The 20,230-nt window shown below is 58.4% G+C and overlaps 1 protein-coding gene across 1 annotated transcript; it reads right to left on the bottom strand.

Moving 5' to 3' along the window:
* Positions 1-1,407: 1,407 nt before the first annotated feature.
* Positions 1,408-3,014, bottom strand: GPR84 (G protein-coupled receptor 84). The gene has a single exon (XM_030558383.1). It carries the CDS (start codon positions 2,934-2,936, stop codon positions 1,773-1,775), a length of 1,164 nt encoding a protein of 387 aa, XP_030414243.1. The 5' UTR covers positions 2,937-3,014; the 3' UTR covers positions 1,408-1,772.
* Positions 3,015-20,230: the final 17,216 nt, after the last annotated feature.

The following is a 20,230-nucleotide window of genomic DNA, read 5'->3' as shown; positions in this document are numbered from 1 at the left end:
TGTCAGCCGGGCCCCTCATCCCTTTGTAATGCAGGTGATGGGGCAGGGGTAACCCTGGGGTGGGGGGCAGCCCTGTGTGCCAGCCAAGGGCCAGGACCAGCTGCTCTGCTGGGAGCAGGGGCGGGGCAGGCTCTGCCCATGCCCCCTGGCTGAGCTCCGCGGGCATGTCCCACAGACTCGGGGCCAGCGGGTGCGGTGGGAGTGCTCGGTCACGGGGCCCAGCTCTGCTCTGGTGGACCTAGCGGCCAGGGCCACGCTTATCCCACGGTGAGTGCAGCAGGGGCCTCTCCCCACTAGCCATCAGGGCAGGAGCCCTCTTTGCGAATAAAGAGACAGCAGTGGAACAGGATCTAAGCCCAGCCCTTCCCCACGCAGCCCCAACCCCCACCCCTGTGTGGCCCAGCCCTGCCATGGGTCCCATCCCTTCCGTATTTACTCTCCATCTAGAGCTGACAGTCCCACACAAAGCAAAGGCTGGCCCTGGCTCTCTGCCCTGGGGCCCATCTGCCACAGCGAGGCACTGTGTGTTGGGGGAGCTGCACAGCCTCCCGCCCCCCCCCCCGACCTCCCCAGCCCTTCAGAGAGTTTGGGGTCAGAAATGCTTGGGCTCAGCCAGCTTGAGTTGAGGCCCCTGTGCCAGGGCAGGGCACAGAGACGGGCCTGTTGGACTGTAGGGCAGCCCTACAAACCCCCCTCCTCCCCCTGGGGGGGCCCTGAGCTGCGGCGGCCCTGCAAGCCGAGGACTGGGCTCCCCCTGCAGCAGACCTCTAGGTGAGGGGCTGGCGAGGGGTCTCCCACCAGGATCCTGGCACCGGCTTCTCGCGCCCTTCCCAGCCAGAGCACCAGCACCTGCAGTGATGCCCGGCTCTGGGTCCAGCTCTGGGGGCTGCGCAGTGCCAGGCTGGGGCTCTCCAGGTACTGGTCCCCTTGCCCTGCATGGATCCTGGTCGTACCCTGGCCTGAGGAGCCAGAGTCCCAGAGAGTTCTGAATACGCAGCTGTGAGCCCCCCTTTACCACCTCTCGGGGCTCCCTGCCCCCCCCCAGCTTGGGCTGCACCCCAGATCCCTTTGCCAGATCAGCCACGTGGTGATGCTGAACCCCAATCACCCATCCCCCAGGGCTGGGCTCACTAAAGACCCCGTCACTGGGCTTTCGGCAGCACATTGCCAGTTGGAGGCCCAAGACTGAGGATAGATAGGGGGTGGGGTGGGGGGTATGGCCTTGGGGTGGGTTGGACCTAGAACAACCCAGGACCTCACTAATATCCCCCCTCCCCCCGCCCTGGTGCTTGGATCCGCACACAGCCCAGATCTATGGTCGGCCACAGCCCCAGGTCCCCCCACCCCACGGCCGATGGGGGGGCTCGTCCGCTGGCTGGGAACAGGCAATGCAGCCGATACTAGATACACAGGGATCCGTTTATTGCGGCAGTGCTAGAAAAATGACAGGGTGTGAATCAGGGATGGCAGGGCCTAGCTGGCCTCCACCACCTCACTGGGCCAAGGACAGTGGGTAAAGGGACAGTCCATGCTGGCACTCTGCTAAGGCAGCGCTGGCTGCCCACGTGGGGCAGGGCTCAGCACCAACCTGCCCCTGCCACCCCCACCCCTGCCCGAGACAGGGCAGTTCCTCTTGCCACCAGCAGGAGGCACCAGGGCAGGGCAAAGCCACATCCGGTATGAGTCCGTGCTTGGGTCCAATGTCCTCCCCTGGGGAAAGACAGGATATGGGGTCCCCCTAAGGGCAGCCCTGCCCCCTGCCACCCCAGCCCTCAGAGGCACCAGAGGCAGCGCGAGATGGTGGAGATGACACGGGTGTAGGCCTCGCGGAACTGGCGGTTCATGGCGGCGTACAGCACCGGGTTGATGCAGCTGTTCAGCCAGGTCAGGTTGGCGGCCACCATGTGCAGCGCTGTGGGCGCCCGGTTCTTGGCATCAAAGATGTTGAGGAGGAGGAAGGGGATGTAGCTGAGGACGAAGAAGAGGAAGACCACGAAGCACATGCGGGTGACCTTCCGGAACTCCTTGTTGCTGTCCTTGGGCTGGGAAGGCAGGCTTTTGGGCACCGCCGGGGCCTGAGCCGTGGGAGCGGGAACGGGGGCTGGGGTGGGGGCTGAGGCTGAGCCATTGTCCGTGACCAGCGTCTTGGAGGTGTGGCCCTGCTCCGAGATGCTGGAGGGCTGGGAGACACCCGTGTCGACGCCACTGTCCAGCTCCACAAACTGGCCCGGCGTGGTCGAGCTGGCCCCAGCGACGTAAGCCCCCTTCACACTGGCCTTCTTCAGCTTGTAGCGGTCCATGGCGTGGGACGCCCCCTTCACCTTGCGGTGGATGAGGAAGTAGAAGATGCCCACGCAGCTGAGGCCCACCACAAAGTAGAAGGCCATCAGGATAGTGGTGTAGGGCCGGCCCCTGATGCGGTGGAAGCTGCAAGTGCAGACTTTGGGAACTAACACAAAGACGGACCAGAGCGGGGCAAAGCTGGCAAAGCCGAGGACCCAGGTGCCCAGGGCCACGAGCCCTACGCCCAGGCGGGAGAAGACCCGGTTGAAGAGGGCCGAGTTGGCAATGAGTATGTAGCGGCTGACGGCGATGAGGCAGAGCGTCAGGATGGAGACCGAGTTGGAGACGAAGAGCAGCATGCCGAAAACGCGGCAGAAGCTGGGGCCGGCCCGCCAGTGCAGGTGCAGGTAGGAGTCCACGGAGAAGGGCTGCAGCACAGCACAGTACAGCAGGTCGGCCAGCGTCAGGTTGACGATGAGCAGATTGAAGCGGGTCTGCACCTTAGCGTCGACTGCGAAGGCCAGGAGGGTTAGCACGTTGCCCAGCGTGCCCACCACGGTGACCACCACGCCCCAGGTCACGGCCACGTAGCGATACCCCACGATGGATGCCTCATAGCACGAGAAGTTATCCATGGTGACGTTCGCCATCATCTCAAGGAGGGGGAGGGCTGGGTCTCAGGGAGGGGATCGGGTCCTGGAGCTCGGTCCTGGCCTAGTTCCTCGGCTTCTAGGAACTGAAGTAAAAGAAAAGGGGGTCAGGCAAAGCATAACCCCCTGCCCCACGAACCCCACCCTTCATTGCTCCAGCTGAGCCAGAATCAGCCACACATTCAAAGCATCCTGGGGAGGTACAGACGGGCTGCATCACCAGGGCTGGGGGCACCACCTGGGCTGGGCCAGTGGGAAGAGGCAGGAGGGCAGGACATCCCTTTGCTCCATTTGCCAGCCACAGCAAAACCCAGGCCAGGGCATGAGTTAGGGCAGCCGGAGGGCTCCTGCCCCTTTACCCCAGCTGGCTGAGCCCAAGCAGCCTTGGGTCTGGGGAGGGTGAGCTGCTCGGCTCAGCTCCAGCCCAAAGGCAGCTGTAAGCAGAGAGGGCTGGGAGAGCAGTGGGAGGGGAGGCAGAGCTGGGGTGGGGGTGGGGAGAGGCAGGATGGAGGAGTGGGGGGCAGGGAGGGCAGAGAAGTGGGGCACAGATCCTCCTATTAAACCATCTGGGGCTGGGAGCCCATCTTGACTCACAGGCATCGGGCCGCTAGAAACACAGGGGTCTCTCCTGGCTGTTGTGGGCTGGACTGGCCTCCCCACAGCTGGGACCCAGACCCCTCCCCAGGGCCTAACCGCTCTGACATGGCTGTATAGTTACAGAGGCAGCATGTCCTAGTGGGAGGCCATGGGGGCTGGGACTCAGGACCAGCTCTGTTCCCAGCTCTGCCACTGGCCTGCTGGGTGCCCATGGGCACGTCACTTCCCTTCCCCATGCCTCAGTTTCCCCTTCCCCTTGTGCCTGTTCAGACTGTGAGCTCTGCGGGGAGGGAGTCTCTCTCACTCCATGTCTGTTCAGCGGCTGGCCGGGGAGGCTGTGACGAAGTTGGGGATTTTTGTAGCGTTTTACATGAATAGCGTGTGTGTGTGCCTCAGTTTCCCTGTATGCTGCATGTTCAACAAGGTGATGGGAGAGGGTTGTTGTTGCAGAGGATCAGGTGTGACCTCGCCTAGCAGCTAAGACCCCCATACAATGGCCTGGAGATGGGGAACCCTAATAACTGGCAACCTGGTGACTAAGAGGATCACCAGTTCTGGCCAGTGGAAGGACAATGGGCTGAGGAGAGAGGACCCCAGTGACCTGACCAGCCAGTTCCAGCCAGAGGGGAACAAAGGACGGAAGAGAGAGGGCCCCAGCCACCTGTTTGCCTGGGACAGAAGACAAAGGACAGAGGAGGAGCTGTTGGCACCCCAGCTGGAAGGAGGGGGTCTCTGGGCTGGGAGGAGAGAACAGCCAGAGCCCACCTGGATGTGGGACAGACCTAGCTGTGCTGGGCTGAGGGAGGCCAGGCCTGAGGCCCTGAGAGTTTCCTGTGCTATGTTCAGATGCTGAATAAACCCTCCTGTGTTACGCTGGCTGAGATTCGCTTCGGTCTAGAGACCAAGGGGCATTATTCCCTCTGGGAGTGGAGGCCCCAGGGATCCAGAGCGAGTGGACTCCCTGAGGGGGCCCAGAGAGGTGCAGTTCCAGGAGGTGGAGGGGCTTATCCCCTGGGAGGGAGTGGACACCCTAGAAGGGCTGTCGCACTGAAGGGAGTTCCCCCCCCACCCCCGGGACCGTATGGAGCCGAAAGAGCACAAGTCCCGTGAGTCTGTGACAGAGGCTCCTGTTGCGATGCACCATTTCCCCTCCAGCCACAGCCCCGGGCCCCACGCTGCCCCGGGCGGGGAGAGCAGGGAGCAGATGCTGGATCCCAGGCAGGCCCGGGCAGGACCCTGGAATGAGGCACCAGCGAGCACAGGCCCCTGGCAGCCTCCTGGAAGGGAGATCAAACGCGGCCCCATTCTTTCCATCCTGGGCCTAACTGGGGCGTTTCCACGGAAACCGATGTCTCAGATGTCTGCAGAGCAGGTGAGGCCCCACCTGGCTCCCTTGTGAGTTAGGACTGAGCCAGCCCCTTCCCCAGCCCTGGGCATGCCAGGGCGTCAGGGGACCTGGCATAACGAGGCCCAGCCTGGAGCCAAGCGTCCTGCTCACACGCCCCAGCGAATGCACAGGAATCTGCACCCCTTTCCCCAGAGGGCATCATTACGTGACCCCCACAGAGCTCATCATGCCAGGCGCTGCACAGACGCAGCCTGAGACAGTCCCTGCCCCCAGAGCTCAGTCTGAATAGACACAGGCAAGGGGGCAGGGTCTGTGACCCTCGGGGGAGGGAACATGCTGCCTGGCCCGGGGGGGACTCTGTCTCCCAGCTGACGCAGAGGGCTCAGGGCTGGCGCAGTGCAGGAGACCCCAGCTCTTGTGCAAGCTACTCCAGATATCGCTCTTGCTCTGCAGCCACCGAGACCCGGCCCATTCGCCCCACCAGGGCCCACGGGCTCGAGTCCAGAGGCCAGAGCCCTGGCTCTGTGGCGGGGGCGTGGCCCCAAAAAGGATTCAGTGAGCAGCAGGGACTGGTAACAAGGCTCCCAGCTCCGTAGCAACAGCCACCCTGAGCCCAGAGCCGCGTGCGAAAGGGAACAAGCATTGTACGGAGAAGCCCAGCAGGCTCGGCACACACCCCAGCTCAGCTAGCCTGCTTGGCAGCCAGAATTGGGGGCTGCTCCCCCCACACCAGCTCTCATCTGGGCGCTAAAGGCTAGAGTCCCATCTCCTCCCTCAGTAGCCCCCTTACCCCATGAATCACCACACTGGGGACAGCATGGGCCCTGGGCACCCTAAGTGCTGCCCCTTCTCCCAAGCCCGATGAGCTGCAAGGAGCCAAGGACTCTGTCAATCAGCGAAAGGCCCAGAAGACCGGCCCGGCCCTCTCCCTCCCATGCACTCTGTTTCCCAGCCACTCCCTAGCCTGCCATCAAACCCTGTGCCTGCCCTGCCTGCGCCACCCTCCCTCGCCCCAGGCACAGTGCCCGCTCTGGCTGGGAGAGTTCCCCCAGCAGGGCGGTCCGTGACCCAGCCCCTCACAGATCTGATCAGCGCCAATAGTGGCTGCACACCGCCTCCTGCTGGACAACCCGAAGCCACAGGGGCTGCACTACGATGAGCCCAGCTCCCCATGGCTAGGCGCAGACCATCCGGGAGGGTCAAAAACCAGAGCGACTTACCGAGCCGAGGGGCAGATGTGCCCAGCTGTGCTTGGAGCGATCTGCCGGCACAGCCTCGCTCGCTGGCTATTTATGGGCTTCACGGCCCGGCAGCAAGAGAGAAAAGCCCCGAGTTGCCAAAGCCTGTGAGGCAACTTCCTCCTTCCTCGGTGCAGGCGTGAGCGGTGGGGCTGTTTGGAGAGAGGAGATTTAACGCAGTCGCTGAGGTTGGGGGTGGAGGCATCAATCACAGCTGAACACACAGGGCTCCCAAGAACACCAGGGCAAGCGCACAGGTGTTGGGTCGGAGGCTGCATGTTCCCTGCCAGAAGGGGGCGCCAGGGGAGCTCAGAGGGGAGGGCTAGTGCTTGCAAAGGGCTGTGGCAGGGGGTAGGGCAGGGCTGGGCTGGCTATGAAGGAGGTCAGCGCTGAGGCAGCTGCCTGCAGACACCCTGTGGCTCTCCCTGGCTCCTGGCTGCAGGCCTGTGGGGGAGGAATAGTTTAGTGGTTTGAGCATTGGTCTATTAAACCCAGGGCTGTGAGTTCAGTCCCTGAGGGGGCCATTTGGGGCAAAAATCTGTCTGGGGATTGGCCCTGCTTTGAGCAGGGAGTTGGGCAAGGTGATCTCCTGAGGTCCCTTCCAACCCTGATATTCTATGATTCAATGATAGCTAAAGGCCTGGCCTGCCCCAGCTGTCACACAAGGGCCTGGCGATAAGCCCCAGCCCTGCCTCTCCCACCCCATGCTGGGGGAAGGTGAGATGTGGCCCAGCCAGCCCTTAGCTGAGTGCCAAGCCCCCATGTTAGACTGGGGTGACTGCTTAGGGCTCTGCCCTGAAGGGGGAGGGGTTCTGTCTGCTGGGGGGCAGGGCTCCCCTCCTGTGGAGCTCCTTACTGGCCCCCTCCCCAGCCATGGGGCAGCAGGGGAGGGGGCAGTAGGGTAGGGAGTTATTTGAAGCCCTGGCATGGAACTTGTGGGGTAGCCAGGGGGTGCCAGCTGCCCCCTTAGGCCAGGGCTCAGGAGCTGCCATGGCCTGAGAGCTGATGGGCCAGGCTACCCCGGGGAGCTTCTGCAACTGGCAAGAGGCTCCTGAACCCTGATATTCTATGACAACCCCCTGCCCCCCCCCCAGCATGGGCACCAGCAGCCCTGGTGCTCAGAGCCAGGCTTCCCCTCTGGGGAAGGGAGACCCTATTTCTCCCACCCCCTGCCAAGGAGCCCCAGACACCACAGTGCCCTGCCACCAGCAGCTGCCAGTCACACACTTTGATGGTTAGTGCCAGCAGGGGGCAGCGCAGCCTGCGAGCCTGACTGGTGTGAGTACAAGTTCCAGGGGTGGGAGGGGGTTTGGATGGTTAGAAGTGAAGATTGGCACCCAGGACACCGGGGTTCTATTCTCTTAGTGAGAGGCGGTCAGGACTCCTGGGTTCTTTTCCCCACTGACCGACCCCAGGCAAGTCTCTTCCGTCTCAGGCCCAGCTACCCAGCTGGCTCCTGGGGGCGAGACACAGCGGGCACTCTGCCACTCATGCCAGGGCTCAAAGTGTGGGAGAAGTGCCAGTGAAATAACCCACTCAGCAGCAGGGGAACAGTGCCCAGAGCTATGCTCTAACAATTAGGCTGCCAGGACTCACAGGAAGGTTCGACAAGAGCTGCAAGAACCAGTCAGAGACCCATGGGGGAGAAGGACGAAGCGCTGGTGCCTCTGGGACTCTCCCAAGGAATATGAGGGATCCCTGACAGGGAGCTAAGCACCCTTCCATCCTGCCCCCCACTTCCCCTTCCTTTGTGGAGCTGAGCACCCCCTGCCCCCTACTTTACCTTCACTTGTGGAACTGAGCACCCTCCACCCGCCCCCCGCTTCCTCTTCCCTTGTGGAAGTGAGCACCCCCATCCTGCCTCCCACTGCCCTGCCCCCATTTTATTGTCCCACAGGCCATGGCCTGCAAAGCCTCAAGAGAGGTGGCGCTTGGAGTTCATCCACACAGCACAGCTGCCCGTGGTCAAAAGGGACGTTGCAGCAGGAAGGGGCCCTGCTCTGCAGGGTTGGCGCTGGGGTGACTGGTGATTTCCCAGCATGCACCGGGGTGCTAGCCCACACTCTGTCCCGTGCATGGCTTAAGCTGGGTTTGTCATAGCTGAGAGCCCCCAGTCCACTGCCCCCATCTGTCAGCTGCATGGGGTGCTGCAGGGAGCACGGAAATCCGGCTGGCCCCACACTCCGAGAACCTCCCCCACTGCTCTCTGCCCGCGGTGTGCCACAGGCCTGCTGAGTTCTCTTTAGGACTGTTTTTAAGCAGCGAAAGCTCTTGGGCTCCCAGATGAATTAATGCCAATAAAGCAGAGTTACACAACACGTTAACCTGTGGAACTGCCTGCCACTGGGGCTCATTGAGGCCAAAGTAGCACAGGTCACAAAAGGGCTCCATGTGGATGCTGTGGACATGCACATTTATGCCAGAGACTCAGATATAGCCATAAACCCTCATGCGCCAGACCCAATTTATCCAGGGCCCTCAATGAGCTGGGACCCGTGGGCACAGGCCCTGTTGGCCCAGTGGCTAATCCGCTGCCACTGCCTGCAACGCTGCTGGGGTAGGGCTGCAGCCAGGGCTTTGCTGGGTGGCCCACCCCTCTCTGCAGGCCATTGCCTGCTTCTAATATTAAATGCATGGGAGCCTGCAGACTTCCAAACTCCGTAGGGAGCCCTCCTGCCTCCAGCGCCCACCCAGGGGCCCTGCCACGTTCAGCACCTGCCCTGGGGCCCTGCTGCTGTCAGCGCCAGCCAGGGAGCCCTGCCACACTTAGTGCCTGCCCAGGGGCCCTGCCATGTTCAGCACCAGTCTGCACGCCCTGCCTTCTGGGGCTGGCATTCTATCCTGTGGCTGGTAAATGCTCAGTGGCTGCATCTTGGGCACAAGCTCTAAACTCCCCTGTGGCTGAGACCTTGAATTATGCTGTTGCTATATTCTGGCCTTCTGTAGTGTGCCCCTCTGGGGGTGGCCCATGTAAAGGGTAAGTGCCTACTATTGCTGCTAGGTGCTGGTGTTACTCTGCTAGCTTATCAGGGAGCGTGCTGTCCTATGGGGCTGGCTTGGTCCCCCCTAGAGACTCAAGCTGGGAGGGTTGTGTCACCGGGGTATCCCTTCACGTGGGCTTTGGAGCACTCAAGCATCTGCTTGGCTGGGGAGATCTGTAAAGCTGTCCCCAGGCAGGGACATGATGCTCCCAGGGAGTCGGGGGCCTTCTCTGTGAGGAGCAGCTGAGCCTAGGGGAGCATCCACAGGGCCCAGTGGAGTCAGCACTGGATCTGTTGGGGGGCCCAGCCTGAGGCTACACTGGCTTTATTTTCCATGGGGGCGCCCCTTCTCTGGGAGCACCAGCCCTTTGCCAACTTCCCCATATGGGCAGGAGGCTGTTCTTCTCCGGACTGTGCCCTTTGCAGAGGGAGCCAGCGTGGGCCTAGCGGGTTGGCCTAGAGTGCCAGGAGGGGCTCATGTGCTGGGGGGGGGGTCTCAGATCCTGGGGAGGCGGCATTTGTTTATTTGCCTTTGAGTTGACGTGAGGGGGAAATGGAGCAACATAAACAAACCCAGCTCTGCTAAGTGTGTCTGTCCGGCCTAATCCAAACATATTCCACCACGGCGTGTGCCATGTGGCTCTGGGCCGAGGTCAGCATGGGCACCACTCGAGTCCAGCCCCGAGCTGCCCCACCCCACCCCCTGGCTCCGGGATGAGCACAGCACGGGCTCCACTCAAGTCCAGCTCCAAGTCCCGCCTCCCTGCCCCCCGGCTTCGGGCCGAGCGCAGCACGGGCCCCACTCAAGTCCAGCTCTGAGTCCCGCCCCTCTGCCCCCTGGCTTCGGGCCGAGCGCAGCAAGGGCACCGCTCGAGTCCAGCCCCGAGCCGCCCTACCGCACCCCCTGGCTCTGGGCCGAGCACAGAACAGGCCCCACTTGAGTCCAGCTCCGAGTCCCGCCCCCCTGTCCCCCGGCTTCGGGCCGAGTGCAGCACGGGCCCCACTTGAGTCCAGCCCCAAGCTGCGCTCCCCTCTTCCCCCCCTGCTCCAGGCCGAGCGCAGCACGGGCTCCACTTGAGTCCAGCCCCAAGCTGCGCTCCCCTCTTCCCCCCCTGCTCCAGGCCGAGCGCAGCACGGGCCCCACTTGAGTCCAGCCCCAAGCTGCGCTCCCTTCTTCCCCCCCTGCTCCAGGCCGAGCGCAGCACGGGCTCCACTTGAGTCCAGCCCCAAGCTGCGCTCCCCTTTTCCCCCCCTGCTTCAGGCCGAGCGCAGCACGGGCCCCACTTGAGTCCAGCCCCAAGCTGCGCTCCCTTCTTCCCCCCCTGCTCCAGGGCGAGCGCAGCACGGGCTCCACTTGAGTCCAGCCCCAAGCTGCGCTCCCCTCTTCCCCCCCTGCTCCAGGCCAAGAGCAGCACGGGCCCTGCTTGAGTCCAGCTCCGAGCGCCCCCCGACCCCCCAGCATCAGGCCGAGCACAGCACAGTCCCTGCCCAAATTCAGCTCCGAGCCCCTTGAACCCCCCAGAACCCCCTGTGGGGCCAAGCACAGCACAAGCCCCTCCCAAGTGCAGCTCCGAGCCCCCCTCAGGCCTCCCATGTGGCACCGGGCCGAGCGCAGCACCAGCCTTGTCAACAGCCAGGACAAGCTGAGATTGTTGGCAATGGTGGCAAAGCCCTTGGGGTGACCACGCAAAGTCGTGGCCAATAAGAGCAGCCCCTAGCCCCTCCCTATGCTCCATCTGCCCCCATGCTGTGCCTCGAGCTGCCTCACACTGCTTCTGCCCTGCAATGCCCCCCAGCCCACGTGGCCCCATGCCAAGCTATGGTGGAGGGGACTTACCCAGCCGCAGGCTGAGATATGGGGCGGGAGGCAGCCTCTGGTCCCTGAGAGCGGTTCCCATCTGATGGCCACTCAGCAGCAAGGGATGGGGTGGGGCTCAGGCCAGTTCTGAGCCACCAGGGCATCAGGGCGGGTCCCGGGACCTGGCATGCAGAGATGCCAGGAGCGGGTGGGCTGCCAAGGCTCTCTGGCGATGGCCCTAGTGACGGGCCGAGCTGGGAATCCCACCGTGGGTCCGTCCCAGATCAGAACCAGCACATTCGAGCTAGTAGAAGCGATTGGTTTTGATACCATCAAACTGTTAGTGCAGGAACCAGGGACCGGCCGCTCCCCAGGCAGGACACACTGCCCGTCGGAGATCAGGGACTCTTCTCACATTTCTACGGGTAACGTCTCAGCTAATGAATCCGATCATCCGGCATGTGACAGCCAGGACTCCCCAGGGCCCCCCAAGTCAGAGCTCCATGCTAGCCCAGCCCTCCGAGTGGTGTCTCCGCAGCCGGCTAGGGGTGAGCCGCACCTCATTAGGGGCTGTAAGTCTTGTTTGCCCTCCGGCCTCGACCCATCAGCTGAATCTCAGGCCGTGGTCAGTGCTTCACACCCCCGAGCAGAGCTCACAAGCTCACAGGAAGAACACTCCTGTGGTTAGGGCCGGAAATCAGGGGACCTGGGCTCTATTTCTGTCTGTGTCACATGCTTCCTGCATGACCCCTGTCCACTGACCTCACACCAGGCCTGGCTGAGAGGGAGCAGCAGTGCCCAGATGCTACAGTGATGGGCGCAGGACAGCCTACAATAAGCAGCATTCACCATCCAGCTGGGGCATTTGCCTCCAATGGCAGCATGGGTGACCCCTGCAGGTGCCGCCTAGGAAAGCACCTCTGGTTCCAGCGCTGGGACCTCCTCTCTCTGCCCCCCAGCGAGGGGCTGAGATGACCCCACGGCAGGCACGGCACGGTGCTGTGGCGGCTGCTCGCACCAATCTCAGCCAGCGGGGAGGGGACAGGTTCTGGCAGAACTGGAAAAACCACCCCGTGGGCTTGCCTTGCCCAGCTCGGTTCTAGGTTTAATTGGAACCCGGGGCACCTCCCAGCTCTGAGCCCTGCCCGGCCCCTGGCAGGTGGGGCTGGGACCAGGCACTTCCCGTTCTGCAGAGGGTGAGCTGGCTTTATTGCCTCTTTATGGGACAGAGGCCCCAGTTGCTGCTTTTTTTTTTTTGCTTGGGCTTTTCACCCAATAAATCCAGCTCGTTTTCCCAGGACTGTCTGGGGATGGCTGGAGAACGGACGGGGTTCTGGCCCTGGGGCAGCAGGAGCCAGAGTGGGCGGGTTTCACTCAGCCAGCCCTCCTGCTCTGTTTGGCGGCTGCGTGGGGTCAGCAGTGATTTAACTCAAATGCCCAGTGCACAGTGGGAGAAAAGATCTCTGTGATAAAGTCACCGAAAGGTGGGGCTTGCCACAGGCCTTCATCACAGGGCCTGCCCCAGAGCCCCTGCCCGAGCAGGGACTGAGTCATTGCTAGTGTTCAATGTGGGCAGGAAAGGAGAGCCGCGTGGGAAAAACACCCAGGCCTGGCAGCATCGACTAGTGCAGGGGTAGCCGCAGAGTGCAGGGGTACCCCAACTCTTGCTGGGGCCGCACTGGCAATTTTCCCTGAAATATTGAATTAACTTTAGAAAAAACAAATAAATATCCACAGATACGTCCATGGCTCTGGCTCTGCCTCCCATGGCACTTCAGCAGGAGCCTGTGCTGGGGAAGGTGGGCCAGGAGCACACCAGACTCCTGCAGCTCCCCAGGGTCATAGAATCATAGAATATCAGGGTTGGAAGGGACCTCAGGAGGTATCTAGTCCACCCCTTGCTCAAGGCAGGACCAATTCCCAACTAAATCATCCCAGCCAGGGTTTTGTCAAGCCTGACCTTGAAAAACTCTAAGGAAAGAGATTCCACCACCTCTCTAGGTAACCCATTCCAGTGCTTCATCACCCTCCTAGTGAAAACGTTTGTCCTAATATCCAACCTAAACCTCCCCCACTGCAACTTGAGACCATTACTCCTTGTTCTGTCATCTGCTACCACTGAGAACAGTCTAGATCCATCCTCTTTGGAACCCCCTTTCAGGTAGTTGAAAGCAGCTATCAAATCCCCCCTCATTCTTCTCTTCTGCAGACTAAACAATCCCAGTTCCCTCAGCCTCTCCTCATGTCATGTGCCCCAGCCCCCTAATCATTTTTGTTGCCCGCCGCTGGACTTTTTCCAATTTGTTCATATCCTTCTTGTAGTGTGGGCCCCAAAACTGGACACAGTACTCCAGATGAGGTCTCACCAATGTCGAATAGAGAGGAATGATCATGTCCCTCGATCTGCTAGCAATGCCCCTACTTACACAGCCCAAAATGCCATTAGCCTTCTTGGCAACAAGGGCACACTGTTGACTCATATCCAGCTTCTCATCCACTGTAACCCCGGGAACCCCTGGGTCCTTTTCTGTGGAACTGCTGCCTAGCCACTCGGTCCCTAGTCTGTAGCAGTGCATGGGATTCTTCCATCCTAAGTGCAGGACTCTGCACTTGTCCGTGTTGAACCTCATCAGGTTTCTTTTGGCCCAGTCCTCTAATTTGTCTAGGTCCCTCTGTATCCTATCCCTACCCTACAGCATATCTACCACTCCTCCCAGTTTAGTGTCATCTGCAAACTTGCTGAGAGTGCAGTCCATGCTGTCCTCCAGATCATTAATGAAGATATTGAACAAAACAGGCCCCAGAACCGACCTGGGGCACTCCGCTTGATACCTGCTGCCAACTAGAGATGGAGCCGTTGATCACTACCCGCTGAGCCCGATGATCTAGCCAGCTTTCTATCTACCTTATAGTCCATTCATCCAGCCCATACTTCTTTAACTTGCTGGCAAGAATACTGTGGGAGACCGTATCAAAAGCTTTGCTAAAGTCAAGGAATAACAACACATCCACTGCTTTCCCCTCACCCACAGATCCAGTTATCTCCTCATAGAAAGCAATTAGGTTAGTCAGGCATGACTTGCCCTTGGTGAATCCATGCTGACTGTTCCTGATCACTTTCCTCTCCTCTAAGTGCTTTGGAATTGAGTCCTTGAGGACCTGCTCCATGATTTTTCCAGGGACTGAGGTGAGGCTGACTGGCCTGTAGTTCCCTGGATCCTCCTTCTTCCCTTTTTTAAAGATGGGCACTACAGTAGCCTTTTTCCAGTCATCTGGGACCTCCCCCGATCACCATGAGTTTTCAAAGACAATGGCCAATGGCTCTGCAATCACATCCGCCAACTCCTTTAGCACCCTTGGATGCAGCGCATCCGGCCCCATGGACTTGTGCTCGTCCAGCTTTTCTAAATAGCCACAAACTGCTTGTGAGCCCCGTGAGCTGCTTGTGGCTTTTTGTTCCTTTGCATTGACACAAATCGAACTCATAAAGGGTTAATAGCTCTCCTGGTGAAGGGGTGGGGGGTTACAGAGGCAGGACCTGAGTTTGCCTCAAAGGGGCCAGGGCTCCATGGAGGTATGCCAGACTGACATCAGAGCCAGGGAGACTAGAATAGAACCAGGCCTGGGAGGTGGGTAATAAGTATCATTAGCTCCATTGTACCAATCGGGAAACTGAAGCACAGAGAGGGGACGGCAGTACAGCTGAGATCAGAACACAGGAATCCTGGCTTCCAGGCCCTCACTTCTCTAACCATTAGACCTACTTGCTTCCCAACACAGAACCCAGGTGTCCTGGTTCCTAGCTCCCCTGCTTAAACCACTAGCTCCTACTCTCCCACCCCAGCCAGTGGGATGTAATTCACCTGTGTGAATGCTGGCCCTGGCATGGGAGCCCGGCACTCAGCCGGTCCCACGGTGGGCAGGCTGCCCAAGCATGCAACTGAACTGAGTGATTGGTGGGGCCTATAGCACACATAATTTACAAAGCAAATGAGCAGGGTCAGGCTGGCTGACAGGCCCTGACCCAGCCATGGGGGAAAGAGGAGGAGAGGGGTTGGCGCATGGCCCCACTTTGGCTTGGAGACACAGGGAAGGACCTTTGGGCTCCATATGCCTTGAGAACCCACACAGCTGGAGGAAGCTGTGGGGCTCTGACCACAGGGGGCAGGGGCTGGGGGATACTGATGTCGGGTTTGTGGGTTCCAGGGATTTCCCTACCCGCCCCCCCCCGAATTCCACCCCCCCAGTTTTGTGAACTAGTTACATGCAGTGTTGCCAATGTAGTGACTGTTGGGAAATTTGAACTGAAATTGAAACATTAATACACACTTTAAAAGCAGATACAATGTATGATAAAATACATGTATCTGAAAAAAGTATAATGGATTTGAAAAGTATGAACAGAGACTAGCTTCCTTATACAGCTGCTGTTTTTTATGACAATGTCAGTGCATTCATTCTGGTGATGTTGGCCAACCTAATAATTTCAAATGATGATTTATAAGCAAAGTCTAAATGAGCTCTCCCTGATAGCCAGTGATGAGCTGGGGCTGGGGGGAATGGCTTCAGGACCAGATTGTATTTATAGTCACACCTAATCTACCTAGGTATCCAGCACACAGAGCTGTGTTGCCCAAGTGATAGATTTTGGCTGGGGTTGGGTTACAAATCACTTGAATGCGGGAGGTGGGGGCGGTCATGAAATGTTGTTATGTTTATTGTACGAGTAAAGGGCAGCAGTGGAACTGTACTTGGGCTGTGCTGATTTAGGGCATCAAGAGAGAGGGTGGGGATAGGTGTTTTGCTTGATGGTCTGCCTGAGTCACAAGTACTATTTGACCTGCCCTCTCCACTGTTTAAAGACAGAGCTGATTAGGCTCCATAGATCAGAGGTGGGCAAACTATGGCCCAGGGGCCACATCCGACCCTTCAGATGTTTTAATCTGGTTCTCGAGCTCCTGCCGGGGAGTGGGGTTGGGGGCTAGCTCCGCACAGCTCCCAGAAGCAGCGGCACATCCTCTTTCTGGCTCCTACGCATAGGGACAGCCAGGGGGATCCACAGGCTGCCACAAGCACTGCTTCCACAGCTCCCATTGGCCAGCAAATGGGGCGAATGGGAGGTGCAGTGGTGGTGCCTGCAGACGGGGCAGTGCTCAGAGCCACCTGGCTGCTCATCCGCATAGAAGCCAGAGAGGGGACATGCTGCTGCTTCTGAGAGCTGCTTGAGATAAGTGCCACCCAGAGTCTGCACCCCTGACCCCCTCCCGTGCCCCACCCTCCTCTCGCCCTCCAAATCCCTTGCTCCCACCATTCTGCAACCCAGAGCCCTCACTCCCCACCTGCACCCCAACTCCCTCCCCCAGCCTGGAGCCCCCTCCCGCATCCTGAACTCCTAATTTCTGGCCCCAACCCAGAGCCCATACCCCCAGCCAGAGCCCTCACCCCCTCCAGCACCTCAACCCCCAATTTTGTGAGCATTCATGGCCCACCATACAATTTCCATACCCATATGTGGCCCTTGGGCCTAAAAGTTTGCCCACCTCTGCCATAGATAGTCTTTCGTTTTGTTAAGTGACCACTACAGCTGAAATCACTGATAATCAGGCCTAAGTGCTTCAAGTAGGCTGTGGGACAGTGTTTCTGTGGAAGAGACGGCCCAGTCTGCACGAGCAGTGAGGTTCCCCCACTGAGAGCTCAGCTGAAATCACTGAGAGCTGGTGGAACCTCAAGAGACCAACTCGCAGAGGTTACAGTGGCAGGTGGCAGCAGAAGTTGACGGCGCAGGGCCATTGGCAACAGAGCGATGGAGTGAACGGTGACATAACAAATAGCAGTGGCTAGGGTGAACAGTGAGCAGCTGGAGGAATGAACAAGGTGCCTTCTTGCCCCCACACCTGAGAGCTGAACTCATGTGAAAGTACCTCTGAATTCTGAGTCGCCACTGACAAAGGACAACAGTGGTGAGTGTCAATGAGACTGTTAAGAATGCTGGAGACACAACACAGTTCATGTGAAGAAGCATGGCTGTGGCATGCTATTTTCTATTTAAGCGAGAGATACCACACACTACAAACTGGAGGCCAGTGTTAAGTGCATTGTCACTTGTTCATCCTGCAGTTGAACACTGGTTCCGAACAAGACCAGCAAATGCTCACTATCTTTCTGCAAGAAACTCAGCTGACTGGCTAGAAGCATGTGGTGCTAAGGTGAAAGATTCAACAGTTGAAAAAGTGAAGAACTCCCTCACCACATTCAAAAAATTTGCATACATGGCTCATGAATGCACCAATGCAAATGTACGTCAAGCATCAAGTCATTGTGTACGTTATCTTGATGTCAGGGGTAGGCCAGTAGATGCATTTCTAGATGTTCAAGTCATAGAAGACACATCAGCTGCATCTGTGACCCACATCTTAGAAGAGTTAACTGCTTGTCGATTGGACCCCAAAGAGATGGCTGCTTGTGCATTTGATGAAGCTGCAAACTTCTCTGGAAGACATGGTGGAATACAAGCTTTGCTCAGAGAAAAGTATAACCCTAATCTCTCCTATACATATTGCAGAGGCCATCTACTCCAACTAGCACTAGTACGAGCTGCAGACTCTTCAAAAGACATTTAAAAAGCTATAAATGTAATGTCTTCATTATATTCTTTTTTCAGCAAGAGTCCAAAAAGACTGAATATCTTGGAAAATAGAGAAGATACACTGGGCCTGGAGTTCAAATTAGCCCAACCTGAGAAAACCCTCTGGCTTCTCATGAGCGATCCTTGGCTCTAGTCTTAAAATTACTCCAGGCATTATTCCTGGCTTTGGAAAGTATCTACCAAGATGGGATGGATCTAAGTAGTGAGGCTGGTGGATTACTTTTGCGACTATGTTCAGAGAAGACTATTGCCATTCTCTCTCTCGTAAGTCTACCGCTGAAACCACTTGGGTCATTAAATAATTCCATCCGGGCATCTGCTACCACAGTAGCAGGTCTTTGTCCAGCAATAGAAGCTACATTTGGATCAATCAGAGATCTATCCATTGAAAAAGTACTGGAAGAAGCAAAGACTTCAGTCCAGAAGTTGACTGATGAAGGCATTTATATTGAATCCTTAAGTGAAGAGGACAAGAAGTGTTTGTTAAGAGAACTGAAAAAGTGCACAGACTTGATTCTTAAAAATCTACAACAGTGACTTCTAGATTCTACTCAACCGCTACGTAGCTTTGACAGATCCCAGTCCTATAAAACACAGACAGTTGAGTGGAGTGAGGAACTACCAGCAATGGGGCTGCCATGTGCTCAGGACAGAAGAGAGAATTTGAACACAGAGTGGAATATCATACGATGAATGAATGAAGATTTGACATAAAATTCTTTTTTATCGTCACTAGTGGCTCGACCCAATCTCTGTGTTATGTTTCCTGGGATGAGAGACGCAGGAATTCATCTCTTGCTGCTCCCAGTCACAACAGCTACAGCTGAGTGTTCTTTTTCATCACTGACTAGAATTTTGTGTTCTGAAATAAGTCACCTTCTGCCTGATCATGTGAATGCATTAATGAGCATATCAGTTGAAGGACTGGAAGTACTGGACACATGAGAAGCCACCAAAGATGAATGCATTGCATTCGAGAAGTTCATTAACAGAGTTGTGCAAAATTATAACAAGAAATCAAGAAGGATGTAGACGTTGTGCTTCATAGAAGGCTTGAGTAGCCAACTTTAATTTGTGTGAGGATTTTAAAATGAGTTACATCTCATAAAATAGTTGTGAAACATTTTTCAGTTTTTACTGTGGTGCTATACAGGCTACCTTCACCCTCACGGGTCTTACCTCTCATCGGCCCTGACCCCACCCCTGTAAATTCAACCCCCACTCCCCAATTTCAATTCCTGGGGAAAACACTGACCCACTCACTTCCCAGAACCCAGGTGTCTGGTTCCTAGCTCCCCTGTTCAAACCACTAGCCCTTACTCTCCACCCTAGACAGTGGGATGTAATTCATCTGTGTGAATACTGGCCCTGGCATGGGAGCCAAGTGCTCAGCCGGTCCCAGGTTGGGTAGGCTGCCCGGGCATGCAGCTGAAATGAGTGATTGATGGGGTCTATAGATCTGTCCTCTCCACCGGGTGCCAGTACACACCATTTACAAAGCAAATGAGCCGGGGCAGGCTGGCTGATGGACTGTGATCCAGCCATGGGGGAGAGGGGGGAATGGGGGGACATGGGCTGGTGCATGGCCCCACTGTGACTTGGAGACACAGGGAAGGGCCTGTGGGCTCTATATACCCTGAGAGACCCACACAGCCGGCTGGAGCTGTGGGCCTCTGATCACAGGGGACAGGGGCTGGGGGGACGTGGGCTCAGACACTGGAGTTGGGGGCGGGGGCAGGAGCAGGCCAGGTCTCTCCCCACAGGGAGGACCAACAACAGCAGCTTCCACCTGATGCCCACTTGGTGTGAGTTGATTGTGAGGGCCTCAGCCCAGCTCCCGGTGAGACAGGGGCCCTTCCCGGCACTAATCACCCACTGCCGAGAGGCCTGGCCTGGCTGAGCAGGGTGTGATGCCCCCAGTGGATCCCAGCAGGGCAGGGCAGGGCATGAGGGCAGCAATGGGGCTGTTGTGCCCGCAGGCCTCAGGGCAGCCCAGTGTCACTAGGTGGCACTCATGCCCCATTGCTGAGTCCAGGCTGTGGCATGTGTCCAGGCCCCTTCACTCCCTCTGAGGCTGGGCTGGGAGGCTGCCCCCACTCAGACCTGGATGGGGCACCGAGGGCACCCACCCATGTTCTCCCATGACTGGTGGGAGGGGACTCAGGCCCTGGGCCCATTTCCCAGGACCATGGGGGGCGGGGACGCCCTCAAGGAGCCGGGCTATGAAGGTGGGGAGGGACAGGGGGCATCTGTGTGTACTGGGCAGGGGGTGAAGGGGGCTGAGAGGTGGAGGCTGGGGGTATTGTCTGTAACACTGTGGTAGCAGGAGGGGGGACAGTTCTGGTTCTGACCAGGGGTTGGGGGAGGAGTCTCACAAGCCCTGAGAACCGTGGGGAGAGGGGGCTGGTGCCACCACAGCCTGGTTCTTGGCCTGTGTGGGAGGGCGGTTCCCCAGGGTCCTGTCCCCGCTCTGGGGCTATCAATGCAGAACCCAGGAGTCTGAGCTCCCAGCCCCCCCACTCCCGCCATACTCTAACCCAGTAAACTCCACTTCCTGCCCTAACCATTGGGGAAGAACCCAGGAGTCCGGGCTCCGCCCACTGCTCTGACAACTCTTCCAGGCTCCTCCCTCCCTAGTGTGGTCACTGGGGTGACACTGCCCCTGCTGCTTGGGGTATTGGTGCCTTCC

The sequence above is a fragment of the Gopherus evgoodei genome, chromosome 3, assembly GCF_007399415.2.
Source record: "Gopherus evgoodei ecotype Sinaloan lineage chromosome 3, rGopEvg1_v1.p, whole genome shotgun sequence".
NCBI classification, from domain to species: domain Eukaryota; kingdom Metazoa; phylum Chordata; order Testudines; family Testudinidae; genus Gopherus; species Gopherus evgoodei.
The sequence above is the reverse complement of the archived record's forward strand: the minus strand, read 5'-3'. Positions and strand labels throughout refer to the sequence as shown.